Source organism: Asparagus officinalis, chromosome 10 (assembly GCF_001876935.1).
Source record: "Asparagus officinalis chromosome 10, Aspof.V1, whole genome shotgun sequence".
Taxonomy (NCBI): Eukaryota; Viridiplantae; Streptophyta; class Magnoliopsida; order Asparagales; family Asparagaceae; genus Asparagus; species Asparagus officinalis.
The window spans coordinates 43,802,763-43,826,868 of NC_033803.1; the positions used below are offsets into that span (position 1 = coordinate 43,802,763).

The window sequence follows — 24,106 nt, forward strand, 5'->3', positions numbered from 1 at the left end:
GGCTTGCACTGGAAGGCCATCAGAGTCTATACAGTATGGTGTATACATCAGAATGTACTTTCGTACACAAATTAAAATTTCTCGTCTCCTGAGAACCAAACTGCAGGCAACAAGATTTTCACTAAATAAACGTATTAATTGAACATATTGGGGGCATATACATGATGATAATCAAACTCAGGCTTGAAGCTTGATGATGCACCCAATCCTCTTTAAGTCATCTGGAAAGAAATACGAGTGTACTAACAAATATGGATCATGCGTATTTACATAAACAAGTTTATTAACAAATACAAATACGTGAATCCAAACCCTTCAATTAGGCCTTGTCATAAAAATCAAACAACAAACTCATGACAGGAAACCAACAACAAATCTCAAGTTACCCTCAGATGCTGTGGAAAGTAAATGAAAAGACTGAACAAAACACAGCAATTGCTATATACTAGAACACTATCCCAGAAAAATGTTCCAGTTATATACTTTAACGTCAAACTCTGATGCATTTTCAAGAGTTTGCCTCAGTTCTTGAGCACAATGGAGGTCCTTAGCAAGTAGCAGAGCAAAGCCACCTCCGCCTGCACCTACTAGCTTATAGCCGCTGCAATAGGGATCAGCAAGAGAAAAGATCTTGTCCACAAGCTCATTACTACAATAGGGATCTAGCTCCTGATGGAGTCTCCAAGCTTCAAGCATGATCTCTCCTAGCTCATCAACATCTCCATTCATTAGGGATTCCCTCCCAATACTTGCCAGCGTTACTAGACGCTTGATACTGGAGATCAGCAGGTTGTCTCTGCGAAGATATCTAACTACCACTTTTTGCAAGACTTGATGAGCAAGTCGCACCTGGACGTACAATCCAAAGTCGAGAGAATATTGTAAATAAAGCAAACATGGAATGACTTTTATTTTTCAGCTATGCTTTACCAATAAAGAACAATATGTTTAGAAGGTTACTGAACAGAATGCCTGCAGCATGAAACTGAATCATATACTAGAAGAACAAAGATTGATCATGTGGTAGCCTGGTAGGTAAGCCTTTAATGGATATAATATGGTGTTGGAAGGAGAAGAATTATCACAAACCTTGATATTATGACCAGCCTGTTAACAAGGTTAGCTTTATTTAAGACCTATCATTTTCATGCTGGAGAAAAAACAGGCCTGAAGGAGTTCTACTTTGAAGCACTCATGATAGACTAATTTACAGGTTTTAGATTGATATTTTACTTATTTGTGACATTATTCGCACTATGAATCATCTTTGCGAGACAAGCTGTGGAAACTACTTAGTTGAATTGCCTTTCATCATTTATGTTTCAACAATATCCTGAGAACAATCCGAGTCTTAAGACTTCAAACTGAATCCTGCAACATGTTATTTGCAGTGTCTTACTTCGCTTTAGATTGATTACCTGTTCTCCTAGGATTAGGCCTTTATTATGTAGATGCTAGCCATAAATTAAATGTCATTTAAGGGTTACTCCAACTTTGCACAAGGCAATAGCTTGACTTCGCACATGCCTGTAATTGGCCAAAACACTGGACATCAACACTCCTCGGCCACTCCTTGGGTACTCCTTGGACACCGACACTCTTTGAATATATGAATACATTTAAATATGTACTCAATTATATAATACAAGTTTTAATTTAAAACACTCATCATACACTTCTTGGATGCATGTCACACTTCGCATCCACTTTCTAAAACTAGGTGGACATTGTTTGGGTTTGTTTTAGTCCATACCTAGGTCATAACTATACTTTTTAAGGGATCGTTGTTTATCTAGTTCAAAAATCAAACAGCTTTCCAACTTCCAATTTACAATCTACATAATTAAAGAAACATAGAAATGTTATAGGAATTTAATTTTCATAACATGTAAATAAAAATATAATGATCTTATGTGAATTGTTAGATTCAATACATGTTTATGGCCATGTTACCATACCTTACCTTTTACGAATTGGTTGTGTCCCGCACTAGCACCCATACTCATACTCACAAATAGTTTGACTAATTTCTCAAATGATTGGCACTTTTTCCTGTTTTTCATATTGTCTATTTTTTGTTGTTATTATATTGGGTGGAGCGGTGGATGGGTGATTGAGAAGTACATAATAGCAGTTAGATTAAGTGGACTAGGGAAGCATTGAATATGTGACACAAATTCTCATCAGTTTGTATCCACTCGTAGGATTCAAATGGGAAAATTTCTGCCAATTGACAATGTTATTATAACCTATTTATGGATCAAGGCTATTTAAGCCAAATTGTGAAACATGCTCTTTTGCGCTACCTTTATTATTTACATTTCATGTATAAATGAAACAAAGATGCAAATATAAACGAACTACTGAAAATTCAGAAGAACTATCCATGGAAAGATCAATAGAACTTTCAAAGATGAATACAAATGCTACTAAAATATCTACATCAAGAACTAATTAGCATTAAATATACTTGATGAGAAAAGCAAGGAAAGATCAGTGGAACGCTCAACACATGGACAATACAAAATGTAGATATACAAATAGAAAGAAGCCATAACACAATTGCACAAGGATTTAGAGATGGTTCACCTATCAACCAGGCTATGTCCACCTACCGAGCAACCCTGCTAGGATTGTTTCCAAATCCTCTATTAAGACTTCTTCCAGAAGCCAAGTAGTAGCACTTCCAACTCACTTTCTTGTGAGCTGGACTATAAGTCTACAACCCCCTATCTTTCTCAACACCCTGAGATAATAGGACCGCTCTCTAACCCTAGGGAGATAAATACACTAAAAAACAGATATAAGGGTTCTCTAGACTTCACTTGTCTAGAAAACGATATCACCAAGTGCACTTGAAGCACAAAAAATATAGAATAAAATCAAAATACCTATAACGTATGCTTAAGCAGTAAACAGACAGGATAATCTCTTGCAGAGAGATGAAGTGACACAAGCTCTCATTTGATCAAGGGAAATCACACACTTACAGAAAGTTTTTATTTTCACTAAAGGATTTAGCTTTAGCTCAGTGAAGAGAAATATTAGAAAAATTATTGATGAAGGTTTCTAAATTAACAGAATGCTTAATTGCTCAAGGGAGTTGTTTGTTTACTTTAAGAACAAACATCCTCTCACAATGGAAATATATAGGTCAAGGGATGTCAGCTCTAACGGCAGCAGTTACTATTGTTCAGACCTGTGACAAGCCGTTCAGCTTCCTAGGACATTGGGCTCTTACCAAGACTTGGGGTCAAACAAGACATTGCATTAATTCTGGTGGAGAAAAGTACAAATCTAGTAGAAAAATCTTTGATAAAAGTATTTCCCTAACAATACACCTAAGCACAAATTTGTCGAGGATGATGAGAAAAAAAAGAAGAGGGTGCTCGTAATGGCGATTATTGCATGCTAACATACTCCCAGCTCAAATTTGTTCTTCTTCCTCATTTTCTTTCCGGTCTAAGCCCAGTTTCCAGTGTTTCTTTTCTTTTTTCTTTGATTTAACCGATCTCAATCGGCTTCGGTTGCCATGGATTCAACTAGTGAATCAGTAAAGTAGAATGATGATTAAGATAGATCTTGGACCAATATTGTAGTAGGCAATAGGCAGAAGGATAATGGCTTGAATCCAAGCTTTGTTCCTCAACAATTTTCTGAGCAGTGCATTCAATTTGAGGATTCGGAATGGGATCAAGGTGTAGAGGAATGGGATTCTGCTCTTGTAGGGTATGTGTTAGGATTTAAAGCACCTTTCAATGCTATCAAGCGCTATGTTGCTTAGAAGTGGGCTGATCATGGAGTGATCAATATTTCGGCCATGTAATCTAGTATATTCCTTTTCAAGTTTGCTTCAAGAGTTGATAAGTTGTCTATTTTGAACAAAAGCATTGGACCTTTGATAGTAAGCCTCTATTGTTGATGCCATGGTCTGTTGACCTTAATTTGGATGAACTGAGTGTTTCTTCTATCCCAATTTGGGTGAAGTTTCTCAATATTAAATTGCATCTATGGAATGAAAACGCTTCAAGTGAACTAGCTAGTGCAGTTGGAAAACTCTATTTGCACTTATAGAATTACAGCCAAGAAGGAGAGAAACTTCATTTGCTCAAGTAATGAAATGGAAGCTGATTATGAGTTATCTAAAGTTATAAAGATTAAAGGCCTTTAAGGCAGAGATTTTGATCAGAAAGTTGACTATGAATGGATCCCTCCTAGACATGAGCGTTGTAAAGTTTTGTGCATAAAGTAGAGAAATACAAGAAAAAAATTGTTTAAGTAGAGATAAATTTGTGCCTACTCACTAGGAGGTGCAGGATGATTTTGTTCAACAAGTAAATAATGCTGATAGGGGATGGCAACAAGTGAAGAACGTTAAAGGAAAGGATGTTGCGGTGGTTGAGGCTTCTACACCAGAACACTTAACTACAACTAATGGCCTTCAACCTCTTGATGAGCAAGATGACAGAAGCATTGGTAGCATAGTTGATCTATGTAAACACTTGCAAAACTAAGCCTAGTGCAAACAGAGATTTGAGGAGTAAAAGTAGGGGTGGAGGTTCTAAATCAGGATGGAATCCATTAGTTGTTAGAATATCAGGTGTTTAAATCACCACAGAGAGGTTAGACATCTTATCAAATCTAATAATTTAGCCTTGCTTGGTCTGGTAGAAACTAAAATTCAGCTTTCTTTAGCTCAAATTGTTGCCAGTGGTTTCTGATTGGCAATTTATAAGTTATTTTGGTTATGATCATCGTGGGAGGATTATGGTTATAAGGGATAGCCATTTGTTATCTGTTCAAAGTACTTGGGTGACATCTCAATGATTCATTACACTGATGAACAGAGTTTGTCTAGTGTCTTTGCAGCTACTTTCCTCTATGCATATAATCAGGCTAATCTTAGAGCTATTTTATGGGAGAGTATCAGGAATATTGCTGGAAGTATGCAGGGACAATCTTAGGGCATTTCAATTTCATTCTAAATATCGATGAGACAGCTCATGGCAAATCAGTTGTTCTCCCTCGTTGAAGTTAAAAGTCTCATGGAGGATGCTCAAGTTACTGGTATGAAACATATATGATGGTGCTTTACTTGGACTAATAATAAGAAGGATAAATAGGTCAATTCAGCTTTAAAATGTCTGAATATTAACATTGTTAGTTATTAAGGGTAGAAATTTTCAATATTGAGGAATTGGGGTGCAATTTCGCAAATACCACGATTTAGAGGGTAGTTTTGCAAATATGGAAGATTTAAGGGGTAAACATGCAAAAATCCTTCAGATTAATGATCTCAGAAGTCCAGAACCAAATGGTTATAATTCCAAATTCTATAAAGCTTCTTGGGGGATTGTAAGTAAGGAGATCACAAATACAGTTGTCAGTTTCTTTCATCCAGCAAGATTGCTAAAGGCCATTAATATTCAGCCTCGGATTACACACCTGTTGTTTGCTGTAATGTTTTGTATAAGTGCATAACTAATGTGATAACAAATAGACTGAGGAAAGTTATTCATACAGTGGTGAATTCATACAGTGGTGAATGAGACTCAAAGTGCTTTCATTAAGGGGAAGAGTATAAAGTTCATAATGTCTTTATGGCTCAAAAGTTAGTGCACATGTATGGGGGGGAAAATGCCCTAGATGTACTATCAAAGTGGATCTTAAGAAGGTATATGATTTAATAAGTTAGGATTTTCTTGACGGTATTGTATAAAGTCTTGGTTTCCTCTTAAGTTCAGGAGACGGTTCATGGAATGTGTATCTTCAATGTCCTATTCTACCAAGGTGAATGGAGAGATGAGCACTATTTTTGCAGGGAGAAGAGGAGTCAGATAAGAGGATCCAATGTCTTTCTACTCTTTCTGTTAACTATAGCATTATTAGTAGATTTTTTGTTGATTTGGGAGAGGTGAAAGGATTTAAGTTTCATCCAGCATGTCAGAAATTTCATCTCACCACTTCTATTTTGCAGATGACTTAATGATCTTTTGTCGAGGTGCTTCAGCAACTCATGATAGATTCTATCCTTTTTTTTGGTGCCTCTGGTATTCAAGCCAATGCTAGTTAATTCAAGTATTTTTTTAGAGGGGTTCCTTTAATGTTAGACTTTAAACTCTTCACTGTTTCATTTTGTTGAGGGGTTCTGGCCCTTGAAATTCTAAGTCTCCATCTTCATGCTACTGTGGGGTTCTCTCATAGAGAGGACGATTACAAGATCAAGTATTGGACATCAAGGTTTCTTTCTTTTGCTGAGAAGTTACAACTTATCAAAAGTGTCCCATATAGAATGTGTGCTTATTGGGGGAGTACTTTTCTTATACGCAAGAAGGTTATAAAGGCAATTGAACAAATTTGAAGGGATTTCTTATGGAGTGGTTATTATGTTAATAGTTGCTTGGTCATTTGTATGTCAACCTGAAAAGTGTGGGGGGCTTGGTCTTCAATATGCTTTTGTCAGAGAAAGCCTTGATACATAGTGATCTCTAGGCTCCATTGCTTAAAACTGACTCTCTAAAGTATGTTCAATGGATATATCTCTCTTATTGAGATTTCTGGTCTATCCAATCTAAAAATCATTTCTCCTGAACATTTAGAAAATTACTACGATAAGGGATGATGCTTTGAAATGTGTGGACGTTCGAGGAATGAATATTACTTGGAAAGGAGCTCAACCTTTTTTTAGTGCCTTATCAGCTCATGCAATCCTTGTAGCAACATGGAGTTGAAGAAATGGCTTTCATTGATGCAGAATAGGTATACTCTTCCAAAACATGCTTTCAATTTTTGGTCAGCGTTTTTGGATAGATAACTTACTGGAAGTAAACTCAAAGGCATTAGACTTAATGAAGATGATACTTTCCCTCCATGCAACATGCACCTTGAATCAAGGGATCATCTAATCTTTAAATGCAATTTTCGTATGCAATTCTGGCTTTTGGCCATGGAGTTTGTTCATGAGAATTCTGCTTCGTATACTTGGAATGAACTCTTAGCACGGATTAATAGTGGCTGGAAGCGGCGTGATGCTATTAGGGCAATAAAGAGAACTACTATGGCCTCATGCATATATCATATTTGGTGTGCAAAGAACCTGTTTATTTTCCAGAAAAAACAGAGTTCATTGATGAATGCTTGAGATACACTTGAATTTGAGATCAAATTATAATGCAGAATGTTGAGAAAAATGAAAGATACCGTTCAGAACAGGTCCTGGTAATCAAAGATGACAATCTTTCCAGTACTTTGTCAAAGTTAGAGTCTGAGATGAAGTTTTCTTTAGATCAGTTCTTTATTTTTTTCCATTGTCCTTATAGTCTATACTTATACTGAGGGAGTTTGTTCAGTTTTGTTTTCAGGCTCTTTGATGTATATAGTCTATACGTGTACAGGATGTTTGTACCTATTGTCATTAAAATATAATTACCAAAAAACGGATAAGGAGAAATCTAACTAATCCAAGGGATCTTCTAATGGTTTGAAATTTTGAATTGAGGGGAGAGAGAGACTACGTTTGAATCCGTTGTGCCAGACATCATAGTCTAAATAAGGTTATATAAGATTAAACATACTTACATTTAAAGTAGCCTAAGACTCCAAATCTGAAAGCCAATCTTCAGTTTTGAACTTTCAACTGAACGTTGAACAACTTCTGCACAGCCAGAGGCATTACTTGAATCTTGATACTTCCTATGCTAATATGTTGATTTGCTCAACTCTTCTTGAGATTATACAATAATACATGAAGTCCATGGTTCCAAAATGTTTAAAACTAAAACGCTATATAACTCAAATGTGAATTAGTAATAATTTAGTGCATTAAATAACATATCACACATCTCTCTGTTGTCTCCCTCAGACACTAGAAACATCAACTGCTAATAAGCATTAGCCACACTATCAGAATATGACAATCATTGCTTTCCTACGGATCTGCAAACTCCACTCATGCCATTCAACCCAAATTCTTCATGCTCATTTAGCTGATCCTCTGGAGTTCCAAACATTTGATTAATTAGATATTTTCCAGCAGACACTTGGGCTGGTTGCATATAACATAATGGGAATTTTGAGAAGTAAACCACAAACAGCAAAGATTAAAACATACAATTTCTTTCCTTTTATTTCCCTTAAGTGGATAAATGTTGGTTAAACAGGAAGTTTTAGTAAATTTATTTTTATCTGGTTGACATCGTTAAGAACGCTTCCTTACCAGTTGGAACCACATTTTCCTTTACGCTAGCCAGCCATGCCTGCCTACTACAAGAATTTCAAGAACAAATGAAACTCCAAGGAAAGTAATTTGATGGAGCAATGCAGATCTCATCGAGCAACCATCACAATTATTTCAGATCAAAACTCCCACTCATCCCTGGGGTACCGAAACTATATGATTGCATAGGGAAGTGCAGCAGGGGCCCATAAGAATCAAGAGCTGATTCACTCAGAAGTCGCTACTGTTAATGACGATGGGGACATCAAAATCAGAAGTTGCCAACTACCTTTCAATCCCTTCCTTCTAAATACATAAAAATATAGGCTTCATGGCTATCTTGGGGCAAGTGCTCTAGGAAAAGTGTGTATATCCCACATATATTTAACCACTAATGCTTTCTTGAAAGTTGGAGAATGGTCTGGGCATCCCCTTATGGATTTCTCTGGTTGGTGAAGGAACCAGGCCAACTTATAGATCTTCCAATACCAAATTGTACACATCTAGTTCACCTTACTTGAATAAAATGTATATTGTATTTCTCTTAAGGGACTATTTTTGTACTAAATAGTTGAGAAAGAGTATAGGACTCTAATTAACTTTCAGCTCGGTGAGCTGGAAGGACTACCAATGTTCACCTCTTCAGTGCAATAGAAGAGATTGTAGTAAACAAGCAGGGTTCATATAGGGGTGGCAATTTATGACCCGACCCATCAACCCAACCCGACCCGACCCGTTTATTATGGGTATGGGTCAAGTTATATGGGTCGGGTCATAAACGGGTCAACCCGAACTGACCCGTTTATTAGATGGGTAAGTTAGGGTTGACCCGTCTGACCCGTATAACCCAAAGAAGCTGACCCGAATAACAAAGAGCAAGACTTTCCCTTTCTCTACAATGCACGTTTTGGGTTAGGGTTTTGATTCTCGATAGATTTCGGAAATGGGGAGCGTGACGTTGGAGGACACCTCTGATCGGTGCGGGAGCTATAGCCCTAGTGCTGATGTTAGTGAGTCGGAGACCTCGTCTGAGTTCTCAGTGCGGAGGTTCTCCGGCGGGGGAAGAGGCAGAGGCTGCGGTGGGGCATCGAGCTCGATGGCCTCGTCGCCGATGAAGACGGCGAGGGCCGCGATGGCGATGATGGCAGACGCTGATGTTGTTTTCTGGGAGGGGAAGATCGAGAAGAGGGAGACGGAGTTTAACGGTTTGCTCTTTATTCGTTTACCTATGTTTTGGATCTGATATTTTTGCTCTTTTGTTCAATCAATCCGTACATTTGATTCTGGTTTTTTTTTTGTTTATTTTTGTGTATGTTAGTTATGTGGGGATTATGGAAGAATTGAAGAAAATGTAGATGGAATTAAAGAAAGTTTCATGATTCTGAAGGAATTTGGTGGATTTTAAAACTTTCTTAAACTTCTAATAATCACTAAAATGTATAAATTGGAAAATGTAGTTTTAAAAGTTCATTTCTTCAGATTGTATATAATGAAAATGCTGTGCTTTCTTCAATTTTTGGATTGGAATTTCCCCAGATAGTTGATGCGTATGTATGTAGAATGACATTGTAGCCATTCAATATTTTGTTTATCTCCAAATGTGGAAATTTGCAGTGAACCTTTATAAATATATCAGAAATAGTAACCTGGTTTTTGTGTGCATAAGTCACTTAAAAGAGTACAATAGAATATGCAGGTTTCTACTACAACCACACTAAATGTTTAGTATTCTCTACCATTTGGGTTATATATGGGTCGGGTCGGGTAACCCGTTTAATAAACGGGTCGGATCGCATTGACCCATTTATTAAATGGGTCGGGTCGGGTCGGGTCACACTTATACGGGTCGGGTCAAATTTTATATGGGTCGGGTCGGGTCGGGTCGACCCGTTTGCCACCCCTAGGTTCATATACATTGATGCCGTTTTCACCATCCACAATGGAGTACATGGAACTAAGTAGAGAATGACCCATCACTTTGTCACCGAATATTACAGGCCTAAACTATTGGCAGTTACTAATGATGATATTTTAATTTATAATCACGTAAAAGTGAAAAGGGTAGTAGTTAATTAAAACTTCTCACAAGCAAATGGGAAAGAAATTATTGACGGTTCACTACATCTGACTATGATTGAGAAAGAGCACAGCAAAACGTAGAAAGAAATATTATGTGCATGTTTCTTAAGCAGACCAGAGTATTAAGGTTAAAGAACCCAGATGTCAAGTAGTTAGCTTGGACTGCTGTCATGACAGAAACAGAAATGACCAACTTACTTGGCCTGTGAAAACAACTAGGAGACGTTGTTCCAATTTCCGAACCAGCTGAGGAGAGGATATGAGGGGAATTACTTGGAGTCTTAGTGGTTGTCCTGGAAAACTGTAAGTGCATTTGATGCCTGAATAGAGCCCACCGATCTGGTCTTGCCATCCTCCTCCTGTACCCATTATCTGTTCTACAACTAAAACCATTCTAGCAACATTTTCATTACTTTCATCTTCTTCCATTAGATTCAAAAGTCCCTTCACAACAGCTGCAGCCAATATACTGGAAGTGCCAAGACCACTTCCTCGAGGAACATTTGCCCATGTCCTAATTCTTAGACCAGAATTTGACAATATATTGCGATGAAGAATGCCTGAGACAAGTAGAGCAGATTTGACAAGCCTGAAGCGATCATCTTTGTCAAATGGAGTAGTAATTGAAGTTGGATCTTCAATAAATATATGACTATCAGCATCGTCTACAATTTGAATCCCAGTATTTTCAGTTGTCTCTATCACAGTTCGAATAGGAAGTAAACCCTCCAAGCTTATTGCCATATTAAGAACACAACCGGAACGCTCCAAGCTCCAAGGTGGTGTATCACTCCATCCACCGACAAAATCAACCCGGACAGGTAATTCAACAGTTGCTTGTCTTGGCTGAAAAATGTTTCCAGTCGGTTCATTCTTTGGACTTGATGAAGATTTCACCACAGCTTGGAAATCAAGGGCATGACCTGACAGTATAATTATAAATTTATAATATATGAACCACGAAGCAGTGAAGCAAGCGAAAATAGCTTATAGAATAATCAATTGCATAAAGAAACTTTTTCAAATGAAACTTTTAAATGTTAAGAGATTTACCTAGTTATTCATATAAAAACTACAGGATAAAGTTCAAAAAAATCTTTGACTTACACTTTGTAGTACCCACCAAAAACACAAATAACTCAGAGAAAGGAAATGTTTCCAAATAAGTGAGCATATAACATTTCAAGCTATAAGGGAATGATAACAGTCTCTGAAAAGTGGGCACCTAACTGATTGTACTTACATTGAGTTCCATACTGCACTGCAGAGGCAGTTTCACTAGCAACTGCAGTCCAAACCTTTTGCTCAACTGTGCAAGCAGTTGACTCATCTCCACAAGCCCTCAGCAGGTCAACCTGGACCTGGTATGCCCTGCTACGGGGTAGAACCCCAGGATTCTGTGTCTCAAGACTGGGACAGAGTGCAAGAAGTTCTTTGCATATTTCTACTCCTGATGTATCTTTCTGCAAAATTTCTTCAGATAATTGAGCCAAATTGCGACCAAGCAGACCGTAGGTAATACATGCTTTAGCAATTCCAGCTGCCAGATCAGCTTGATGGTAACTGGAAGCCATACAAAGTTGAGGATAGTCTATTGTCCGATGCAACTCCTCCAAGCTGAAACGGCGTGAATTTTTCCACATAGAAAGCATATTTTGACATTTGGAACTTGTCGATCCCATGAGCCACATGCCTACGCTAAGCATCTCTGAAGAAGGGAGGATAGGAAATATCCTAGCATTCCACAAGCACTGCTCTTTGGGGCCAGTCGAACTCCATAAATCAGTTTCTTGAATTCCCAGGTCATGCAAGACTTTCTTCCATGGTTTCCCACAAAAGGTACCATGTCCTTCAGCAGAAGTTTTAGGATTATCTTGGAGACCACAATAGATAATAATTCTTTCTGTGCTACCTACCAATGGTGCTTCCCAAAGACAATGGCGATCAGGTAATATGAATGTTCGTTCTCTCCCCTTTTGATTAGGATCACTTAGTTCTTGAAAATTTACTCCAACAATAATGGACTGTGAACCAATCTGTATTCTTCCAGAAAGAGATGAATCATAAATCAAAGAATCCTCTCCAATTGAGACCCCAGGCGAAATTTTGCTAGAAAGAATAACAGCAGATGCAGCAATGTCGCAAACAGTTGTTTCCGGGATTGAGCATAGATGCCTTCTACCTACTAGACCTGAATCAAACCTACCCAAGTGATCCAAAACTTCGCTAGATGTCCCAAAGTGTAAGAATGACAATCCATCTGCAAATGGAAACACAAAAATGTTGAAATCATAGGAAAAAAAACCTCGTAGACCTTTTATATTTGCTGGAGACTGGAAACTATTGCTATGAGAAGAAAAGAGATCAAATAAAAGATAAGCACAAATCCATCTGTCTACAATTTGTGCACGAAAGAAGGGCCAGTCCATATTAAATAAATATGAGCATGCCTGAAGATGAATCATGAACTGACATTCTATTCTCAGCTACATTACTTTGACACTTCCAGCCTCAGCTCATGTAATGTAACCAAACCACACAAACAAGCAGGAAATTTCATACATGGCTACAACCATAGGAAAAGACAAACATACATTTATTTTCCTTCTGTTATTGTAGATCCATGCATGCGTGCTAAAAGTTTCACCATTTGAAGAAATAATTTTAAATTTAAACAAAATAAGATTATTGTTAGCAGGGTCCATTAGAAGCCTTATCTGATTACTTTCGTGAGAATAATTCATACACTGTAGACGCTACAATAACTGGTTTAACAATTTATTTTAAAAATTTTAAGGATGGGAATCCATCAAGTTTAGAAGCTAAATCACTTGACTTGACTGAATATGAAAGGCTTTTCCCTCTTCTTCTCTTTTTCTCTGCACACTGTTCTACTGAGGGCTGAAGCAGGCTGAAGGACACCTCCATGGGGGAAATTAAAGAAAGAGCACAGAGATCAAGTTTGGAGGCCTTGCAATATGATGCGAATTAATACAAAATTGTAATAACCAAGTTTTAGATCGATCCTCAGGAAGTACTCAAAAGTCAAAACCTTCATTTGGCTCTGGACCGCCAGGTCGATTAAGTGGATGGATCAACCCCAAGATTTTTAACCAATTTAGAGACCAAGCGTAATATTCTGGGTCTCAAGCATAGTCAAGCTCATATTACAGAGATAATGGTTAGACTGGTGAATCAGCATTACAGGCTTACCCAGATTAGTCTGGCATTTGAGCATTGGATGTGACCAAGAAGTTAGCCTATTGTTTCAATGGGAATGTTGAGCACAAGATAAATTAAACTCTCTAACTGAACTTTTATAGTTACGAGCTGTGGCAAAATTTCCTGGCAAGGGCGAGGCAGCTATGACTGGCTCTCCATAAACTTTTTCACCTGGGATACCCATTTAGATTTGTCCCCATTCAAACGGTAGATTTCCAGTAAAACTGTGTCTCTGTTTACTGCTATAGGTCTTATGAAGTATCAATTACAGCATTTATTGATATATTATTCAATGGGAAAATATAATCTCTAAACTCGAAGGGCCTCAACTCTAGACTAGTAAGATCTTATCCCTATATATCTAGAGACAATCGGATGGATACTTAGTAGTAGTAGTCTTAACGATAACTAGATAAATCCATTGGACCACTAGTGTCATTAGTAATTAAGAGCAATACTGTCCCAAGGATGCAACCATGAGAGGAAATAATTATCGTCTTAGTAACTAAGAGCAATACTGTCCCAAGGATACAACCACATGAGAGGAAATAATTATCACGAAATGCGTGCATGCGGACTATAACTGCATTGCTTGCACTTGTACGAACAAAATAAATGGTAGGCAATAAGCTATAATGTCTACATATCATTACATTCTTGTAGTCCTACCTCAGCAGACAATGATTTTATTATTTAGAACTTGGAATAGCTTAAATAACCACTTACTTAGCAACCTAGTCCTGATCACCCCAAACCCAGTGGTTGCTACATTGGTCACAGTAATGAAACGTATAAACAAAATAAAAGGATTTCAGTGAATCCCTTATAATGAAACCAATGATAACAAGTTTAATTCAAGCGGAGACGATTACATATAGAACTTCTGTTTTCTTTTCAAGGGAATCCCAATTTGATGTATTTGCAGCTTTGGAAGATCTAACTCTTTTCGTTAATGACTTACATAGGAAAGCTTTAAAGATAAACAAATGTACTAATGCTAATTCAGCTATAAATTAAATATAAGAATGTAATCGCTAATTAAGGAAATTATGTCAATATGTTAGCTCTATCTTGGAGAAGAAAGACGTGCAGGCATATAGGCACACTAAAAGGGAAAAATTAAGAAGACAAAAGAGACATATAGACACATTCATAAGAAAGCAAGTACAAAATCAAGAAACAAGCCTAACTACCCATGCCAAATGAGACATACAAGAACAGTAGCTGAACATCCTTTGACTTCCCAACGCACCAACTAGCTCTCTTCCTAAAGCACGCAACTTCAGCCATTCATGTCTTGCAGGGACCCATGCAGCTACCAGATCTTCATATAAACTCAACTGCACTGGTTTTGGAAAAATTTTAGCCTCCCAAACATCGCCTGAAGTTATCATGCTACAGAACAGATCTAATTAAAATGTCAGCATGTGTGTTTACTGGTGAAATAGATAAATGTAATATAAATACTAGTTCTTTATTTCCATACGGTTAACTCAAGAGAGGTCTAACGATAGTGTCAAAGCATGCAGTTATTACTTGAATTTCGCAGCATGACATTACAATATAGGTGACAATTCTCAGAATGCAAAGAAAACGAGTTGCATCACAAATAAAGGTACCAGATTGCTTGCAAAACAATTAAGCCGGAATTATCCAAAAACTGAGCGTGAAATTCAGTATACTTGTTATTAAATTTTTCACAGCAATGTTGAGAAGATAAATTTGATATACAAGTATATCTCTATATTAACTCAAATATGTGTTCATGTCACATGTAGTATGTAATTACATTAACAATAAATAATATGATGCAGGAAAAAACAGATCTGGATTTTTTGGAATTAGTATTAGGAAATTAGTTTTTCTAGGGATTTTCATTTCAGTTAGTATTTTAATTAGTTTTGATTAGTTGCAATTTTATTCGATGTTATCAATCAGTATCAGATAGGATTTTATTAGTTGTTACCTTCTTGAATTTTTTTCTTAGTTTAATCCGATAAAAGGGGTTGTAATTCTTCATTTTAACGAGGATGGAAAATTGATGAATAAAACTCGAGTTATGGGAGATAATTTTGGAGTGATTCCACAGAGTGAAGCACGTTTTGCGATTAGGCGCTGAGAGTGAATCCAGCCTACCACGTTTATCTTTTATCCTTTTTTTTTAATTAGCTTTGATATATTTATTCCTTCCTCAATCTCAGCCAACAAACAAAGCCTTTTAATAAGCTCCGGTCACTGCCCCGTTATAATCATCACTGATTAGCCACCTTTCACGTCGACCTCTGATAAGTTCTTCGACAACCTTCTGATCAAGTTTTTCTGGCATCTACCCCTCATCATAATATATACATACATATGTACATACATGTAGACATACATATAATTGTATATATATAAATAATAGAAAATGGAAACATTTCATGCATGCCTATATAATACATACAAAAGTGGAATGAGAGAGAGGGTAGATATCTTGCCTCTTCTCTGCATTCTAGCAGCTCCGAGACAATTATTTTACTTGAGGAGTATGCAAGCGTAACAAGCTCCTGCCATGCTTTACCTCTCACTGCTATTATCCCTGTATCTAGTAATGCTCTACCATCAGGCTGAATAGCCTGAGACTCTGAGAGTTGTTTCGAAGTTGGCTTCTGCAGGAGATCCTCAACCAAACAAAGTGAGTAATTCTCATTCATAGTGCCATCTTTCCCAGCTACAATAACACCATGATTAGATGCAATGTCCAAGGTAATCGGGACAGTGATAATACAGGAAGAGTGAGCTGGTAGAACGATGGTGGAAGCATCAAAACAAGGTAGTACGTCTCCAGTCATTATGAAGATTCCACCTGCCACGAAATGAAAAAAATCATGAAACCAGTAGCTAAACAAATTATGACAGGAACAAGAATATTCAATTTAAAGTTTATGCAGGGTACAGGATCATAAGGGATAACAACTACAATTTAGATAAAAGCAGCAATGAACTCATTTCGTTGACTGTCATCTATCATCCGAATCTTAGTGATGACACACAAGTAGTACCTATGTTCTCAACCTATGTTGCATAAATACTTCGATAAAGGAGATGCACTCTTATCTAACATAGAAGTAGTACATATGTTCTCAACCTAATTTTATATTTTATGGATACTCCTTTTAACAAATCCCAGGAGTTACAATGATATCCCAACGTGTCAAAGGCATATCTTAAACTACGAAGTTAAGATGAAAATATGATTCATGGATGGTGAGTTTGAACTTCTATTCGACTTGTCCATGCATTTATATGACTTGTCCATGTTCTTCAAAGAAGAAATATGAATATCTATAAATATATAACTTGGAAGTAATTTACATAATCTAGTTTATTGTATTTTTTAACCATTGTAGCCCTACAAATCTATGTTACGGATTAACAAATATTGACCCAAAACCCAAAGGCCATAATTTACCTATTATCACATCAATGACATGTATCCTGGATTTTCTTTTTATAAAGATTTACTGTAAATGCATACTAATTATTGTATTATATTTGTATACCCTATCCAGAATAGTGGATAGCAGAGATGAACACACATTAAAAAACAACATTTGAAAGAGCATTATTTGGTGGAGCTGCAGTGGCTATAGCAAGCCTAACAAAGTAGCAGTTTGAAGTTGAAGCAGGACACCCAACAATTTAGAAAAGCGCCTTCATTAGAACGCTACCGATGGAGTGGTTTATCAATTTGTTAATCATATCTGATCCAACCTGCTCTGTATGGTCATACGATCATCCTTTCCTCACAACTTATGTTGATTTGTCTTCTAGCTTTTACTTTGCCTTTCTGAAGCAGTGATAGAAAACACTTCCAGTCCAGCAATAGAAATTGCTGGAGATGAGATGAGCAATCAGAATCCTCCATTGCGAGCAAGGTTGGTTTACTTTGTTTTTGCCAATTTTTATTACAAGTTTGTGTTTTCAATATGTATAGAGAGAAAAGGACGTGATAAGGATAATTTTTTGATTTCTTCCAAGTCTTTTGTTCAACCACTTCTCCAAATCTATAATATTGTAGTGTGATTTGTAGTATCTTTTTAAACATATATTTCTTGTATAATTTTTACCATGTGTCTCCAACTGCAAACATACATGTGACTGCATATGCTGTAAACTAGGACACCATTTTTGAGGATCTAGATGGCCTATGAAAATTTACAAATTAAAAAAAAACTTTCAGAGCCTTATGACTATCATGAAATCAAACTGTAGGTACCTCTACTTGGACAACTGACATGTATGTGATTGCTTTCGCTTCTCTCTTATGAGAATTTTCATTTTTTTGTGGTGTCGCCAACACACCGATTTTAAAATTACCTACCCCTAGCTTAAATGTAGCTTTTCTCTATCTAAGCAATTCAAATTGCCTACCCAAATTTCTGTGACGATCACAGCATTATCAAGTATTTACTTAGTGAACATGATGGTAATAAAGGACACAGGCAGAACACAATACAGACATGAGTTCATGGCAAGTTTTCAATGACTAGACATGGTCTCCACATGAACATGGAAAAATCATGTGCGAGAAATATATCTGTTGCACTAAATACATTTAATGCACCAGTGTAGGTATAGGATAAAGATAAAACATGATACAGGTACGAGGATACATATTGTGCAATAAGTTATTTATTTATGTATTACTGCACATTATATGCGAGAATTTGTAAGGCTAGAACAGTTAAGAGAATTGAGAGCATATATATATATACACATGGGTGTTTGTATATTATGTTGAAAATTAATAATTTACATGATATCAATATTGTTTTTTCATAAACATGTTATGGGAAACAAATTTCCATTTAAACTTTTTATGTTTTTTTTATTATGTATCATATAATTGAGTGTTTTAACTTAATACATCTATCTTATAACTGAGTACACATCTGAATAAATGTCTATGTATATTCAAGGAGTGTCGGTTTCTAGTACAGGTATGAGAATTGTCAGGTACAGGTACGGGTACGGCGTTATGATAGAACTGTTCATGCAACATAGCCACCCATACTAGCCCAGCATAAGAATGTTGTAGTCGACATAACATTAATAAAAGAAAACAAATCTGCAATGCTAGTGTTACCAATAGCCTAGATAATGATAAGATGACTTGCTCTCTGGAATACTGGATATAAGTACACTCACAGAAGAAATAATTAAGAGCAAAACGATGTAAGCAAATCCAGAAAGGCGAGAATAAATGGGAAAAAATTAAGTAAATTTGGACATGTTCATAGGGACTCCAAGATTAAAATATGGTAAAATAAAAAAAGTTTAGCATACTGGAGTCATTTAATTGTCAGAGCAAGGATCACCAATAACCTTCATTTTTAAAAGCTTGCCTTGCACTAGAAGAAATTGCTAGTATATGGTCAAAAAGTAAGGGAACAGGTCCGTCAGGATTATCTGCCGCTAAATATGGTAGCGGTAGGAAAACTTTTCCCATCGGGTTTGCCCATGGAACCCTCTTTGAATCACCTCCAGCATGGAGCAGTAGAATATGTTTTTTGGCCATAAAGTTCATAACTGACTGGAGAGGTACATCATTCTTTGACCAGCCATTTGTTGAAGATGGTCTCTCATGTTCAAGGTCATTCCAGAACTGTCAAGGAAAAATATATCCAATCAAGGGAAAATATGAGAACAGTAATACAGTTGAAAACCAACAGATAATTTCTTTCAAAAGCTCAACTGAAGACGCACAACATAACAACAGTAGAATGTAAACGAATGGTAAAGAAGATTGAAGAAATCAAATTTAAAATACTGTCTGCAATACCCACATATTTTCTACCTCATATTCATGTCATTTTCACCATTTAATTACAAATATGGACATATCATAAACAACTACAATATGGAAGCACGGTATTCTAAACATTACAAAGACAGTTTAACTGAACATCTTGCAAATTAGATGAATATTTATAAGAAGTATGTATTTCTATTTAAATTTGAAATCTATGTTCGACATAATGATACTGAAAATAGAAAATTCTCCAGCTAAAGGAAATATTAAAAATAAGAATATTAAAGAATCACTGATCCCTTTAAGATCTTGTGATGCTTCGAGAAGGTTTTCTAAAATTACTCTTTTTATACAAACAATTACAAAGTTCTTAAATTTCTCTTGAATAATTATAGAAAATGTATCAACAGTCATTAAATACTTGTCCAAAGGATTCTGCAAAAATGTCAGAGATTAAAATCAGTGATGTATTTGTAAAGTAACCATAAACAATTTATTCTTACATAGCAATTTAAAATCACACGAGATTACTCAAGAAAGAAAAAAAATGCAGCTTTTTATATGTCCTCTAAGATTTGAACCCTAGAGCTCGATGTCTTTCGAACTCTCCTTTCAGTGCTTCATTAGCTATCAGTCATAATTTATACTGAAACTCAAAAATTTATCAACTCACTCTAAAGCTATCATCATAGGCTTCCAATGGCTCCTAATTTTCTTACTAAGAAGGGGTATTTTAGAAATAAACTTAGGAAGCATCCTTAACCATTTTAAGTATTGAGAAAAACTACTGACCTCCAATAATACATTAACTTCTAATTAGTACCTAAACGTATAATTTATACTGAAAGTACGTTTATATAGTTGTTCTGAACTATTGTCATAGGCTTCTGATGGTTTTCTTGACTTTTGGCACATGTCAAAGGGCTTCTATTAACAACAACAACAACAACAACAAAGCCTTGATCCCAAATGTTTGGGGTTAGCTACATGAATTCTATTCTTCCATTCCATTATGTTATGAGTCATCTCCTCCGTTAAGTTAGTCATAATCATAACTTTCCTAGTTGTTTCCAACTAAAAGGCTTCTATTAAACATAATCTAATTTGAGAAATAGTCCTCGAGTCATGTCAGTTTTCTAGTGGCATGTTTTTCTATTTAGTATTATTTACTTCGTTTCTTTCATGGTACAATTCATGCCTAAACAAAAGATACACGGAATTCTCATTTCTCCTCCCAAAAGTTAATGCATTATGCCTTCAGTATACTTTCAAAAGCAAGAGAATTCACACTCTATAAGAGATAAAACTTAATAACACATATCCTCAACCAAACTTTATGAAGAAACTCTATCTACTTCATTTTTCAATTAAGTTAAATATTTTTTAGCTTGAAATTAGTCCCTCAAATCATTGAAACTTCTTTTTACTCACTCAATTCTTATTAGTCATTTCAAATTAGTCTTTTAGTTTGCCACATATTGGTTTCGATGAAATATTTAACTTTGTGCTATGAATGTCCAGTTATGCCCTTCTCTTTAACATATATCTAAAATCAAACCCATTTCGTACACCTGCTTAAACTCAAAAGTGTATAAAAGACATGCACATTAATTATTCTTTCTTCCCCACCCATGAAAACCCATCAAATCCTATAATCTACCCTAATGTCCATCAAGTAAGTTGCTCTATCAGTCAACATTGGGGCAGTTTGAAGGGGAAAGCTGAGGAAATTGGCATTTGAATGGGGAGACATTTGAGATAAATTTCTCTTGATTTGGGATATTGATTTTTCCTTTCTAGAAAGAGGAATTAGAGGTAGAGAGGGAACTTGAGATTTTGCAGGGAATGACTAATTGAGTGTATAAATCTAATGCACCAAGTTGGGTTAATCAGTAACCCAATTCAATTTAGTACATCGGATGGGAAACCTCACAGAGGAACTAATTTAAAGAATTAATAAAAATTCAATGACTAGATAACAATTTCAATAATTTGAGAGACTGATTTCAAGATAAGAAGGGCCAATATCGGACAAAGAGAAAAACCTGTTAATTTTGGGATGCCTCATGCAACATAGACCAACCAAAATGCATGAATCCTAAAATGAGTTTCTTGATCATCAAATTTAGATGGGAAAGATTTGCTATATTGATAGCTCCGAACCAGTTTTTTGGCTGGCTTCATAGAAGATGTAACACATAAGACATTATACACCTAAAAGTTGGATCAAGTGCACTGTTAGAATAGGCTCAGACCTTCCGCATACAACAATAAGGCTTCACATTATATTACCATTGTCTGTTTGCTCTAAAATCAGCCGCTAGTAAGGTTCAGTGGTTCAAACCATAGAGAATACGCTCCAACGAGAGGAAGTCCCTCCTGATTGGAAAATTGATAGTATGGCTTGGAGTTGTGTTTTCTATTAAAGAACGCCCCTAATAAGATAGCAAGACAATCTGACATGATGTTTTGTCTGAGCATGGTGGCTTCACTGTTAAACCAACTTTAAATACCAGTACTACATTGCCATAAATCTACTCCTAATTTGTAAATCCAACTTACATGAAATTGCTACAAAAGGAGTTCAAGGACAACAAAGATTAAACTACTCCTAATAAGATAGCAGGTTGCCTTTAGAGCCTGATTGATTGGAAAGCAATAAATTGCAAGAAAAGTAAATTGTGAGGAAAGTAAATTGCATTCAAGTAAATAAATTAACTTATAAGACCAAATTATTACAACTAAAAGCAGCAAAATCATAAGGAACTAAACGGTAGTGGAAAGTAAAAGACGGCAAAAGTAAATACAACAATCTAAAGCTTCAGTTTGCTTGGGGGAGCCTGTTCTAAGCCGTTGCCAATGCCAACCATTAATATAGTGGCCCCTTGTCCCATGCTGAATACTTGCCATCTTTCCCCTAGCTTAGCTACCCCACTTGTACACAAGCCTTATTTTTATGATTACCCTCTATCCCACATTCTCTTGCGAGCGAAATCTCTATGAAAATCTTCATCGGGGTTTATTTAAGAGGGAATTTACTTCAAGAGAGGTATGATTTCTACCTAGTTTTCTCAATGCCGCGTGATTTCTGGCTAGGGTTACAGCGATAAGACATTCCAAATTCTCGATATCAAAAGGGTTTTGAGATAACCTGGGGTCCAAGTAGGTGGTCGGCGAGGGCGGCGATGGCGTTGATCGTTGCGGCGCCAGATCCGATGCGGGCGCCATGAGCGGTCTGAACGCGCTAGGCGTTATCCGTTGGAGTCGGCGATCCTGCCCATTCGCTTGGCCGGCTGAAGCTTGCCAACTCGTAGAGCTTGGGCCTGACTCGGGCTCCGCGGCGGGAGGACGATTGGCGTCCCACGTGGATCGGATGGATCCCGCACTGACAGGCGGAGCGCGTAACCATGACATGCGGAGGACGGCGGCTATCCTCGTCAGCGCGTCTCGGCCTGCCTCGCTTTCCTCCTCTCCATTTTGGGCTCTTCTTTTTCCTCTTCTTCTGGGCTACTACGCTGTACCGTGATAGATTGGAGCGTAACGGGTGCGTATCCTATCGCCTGATGGGTAATTAACTAATTATCCACCGATCAGTATAACGTAAAATATCGGCGCAGATCTCGTTTTGCTTTCAGGGCAGATGACACGGAGCGACCAGTGTTACGGGAAAGTCTAGAAACATGCCGGTCTCGGGTGGGTCTTGATTACATAGTGGCTAGTCGTTATCGTTAACCTGTTCGTTTGCATAAAAAAAAAAGGGGAAAATCAAAGAAATGGAAAACTATTAAAATGAAGAATTGTTCTTGGAGTGTTTGGTTGGCTAAAAAAGAAGGAAATCAAAGAAATGAAATTGAAATGATATTAGTTGTCACCTTATTATTGGATGATGTTTGTGATTTTTTAAGAAAACTAGTTTTGGAGTGTTCGGTTGGCGAAAAAAAATAAGGAAATGAATTATAAGAAACCTATTTCATGTAGTTTCTTGTTTTCTTTTGTTCGGTTCATTCTTAAAAATAAGAAATGAAATGAGATGAGATGAGTTGTCATTGTATTATTGGGTGATGTGAAGAAAGATTAAGAAAAGTGTTTTCATAACTTTTTGGGATGAAAATGAAGAAATGAAATGTTAATGAGATGAGGTGAATTGTTATAATATTTTATTGGATGATGTGAGTGATTTGAAATGATGAGAAGATATGAGTTGAGTGATGTTTGGATGAAAATAATATTTTATTAGATGTGATGGACGAGTTGTTAGATGAAAATAATATTTTATTAGATGTAATGGATGAGTGGTTAGATGAAAATCATATTTTATTAGATGATGTGGATGAGTTGTTGGATGGAAATAATATTTTATTGGATGTTGTGGGTGAGTTTTAGGGATGGAAATGGAGGAAATTGTGAGTTTTGAGATTTTCACCATTTCCATTTCAATTTCTTGGTTTTCAGAAAACAAACGAGCAGGCCCTAAAATAAAAATGTCGCAAATCATACCTAAACATAACATTCAACACTTACACCGTTTATTAAACCGATAAAAATGGACATTTTGGATCAGGATTTTTTGCGTATCAGACCAAAGTTTGGTTACTGTTTATTTTGCTACAAGTGGATGTGTTTGAAAATAAATGGGGGCAAGACGTTGGCTCTGAAGGAAAAAAAATGACTCATAAACAGTTTCCCATGTCGCGACATTAGCATGAAAAAAGCCTTAAAATAATTGTGAAAGCATTTGGCTTTAAAAAAAATCATGTACCTAACTACTTAGAATAAACGTAGCAACTTACACCATA

The 24,106-nt window shown here is 36.5% G+C and overlaps 1 protein-coding gene across 4 annotated transcripts; it reads right to left on the bottom strand.

Moving 5' to 3' along the window:
* On the bottom strand, nucleotides 223-22,558 carry LOC109825030 (bifunctional fucokinase/fucose pyrophosphorylase). 4 transcript variants are annotated; one of them, XM_020391710.1, is made up of 7 exons: nucleotides 22,462-22,558; nucleotides 18,884-19,163; nucleotides 15,994-16,361; nucleotides 14,730-14,856; nucleotides 11,538-12,554; nucleotides 10,493-11,217; nucleotides 223-849 (listed from the first exon to the last, which is right to left on the bottom strand). In XM_020391710.1, exons 2-7 carry the CDS (start codon nucleotides 19,083-19,085, stop codon nucleotides 454-456), a joined length of 2,835 nt encoding a protein of 944 aa, XP_020247299.1. In that variant the 5' UTR covers nucleotides 19,086-19,163; nucleotides 22,462-22,558; the 3' UTR covers nucleotides 223-453. The 4 variants fall into 4 exon arrangements, with proteins under 4 accessions (XP_020247299.1, XP_020247300.1, XP_020247302.1 ...); XM_020391711.1 differs by lacking the exon at nucleotides 22,462-22,558 and having other exon boundaries at nucleotides 18,904-19,028; XM_020391713.1 differs by lacking the exons at nucleotides 18,884-19,163; nucleotides 22,462-22,558 and having other exon boundaries at nucleotides 14,730-14,861; nucleotides 15,994-16,145.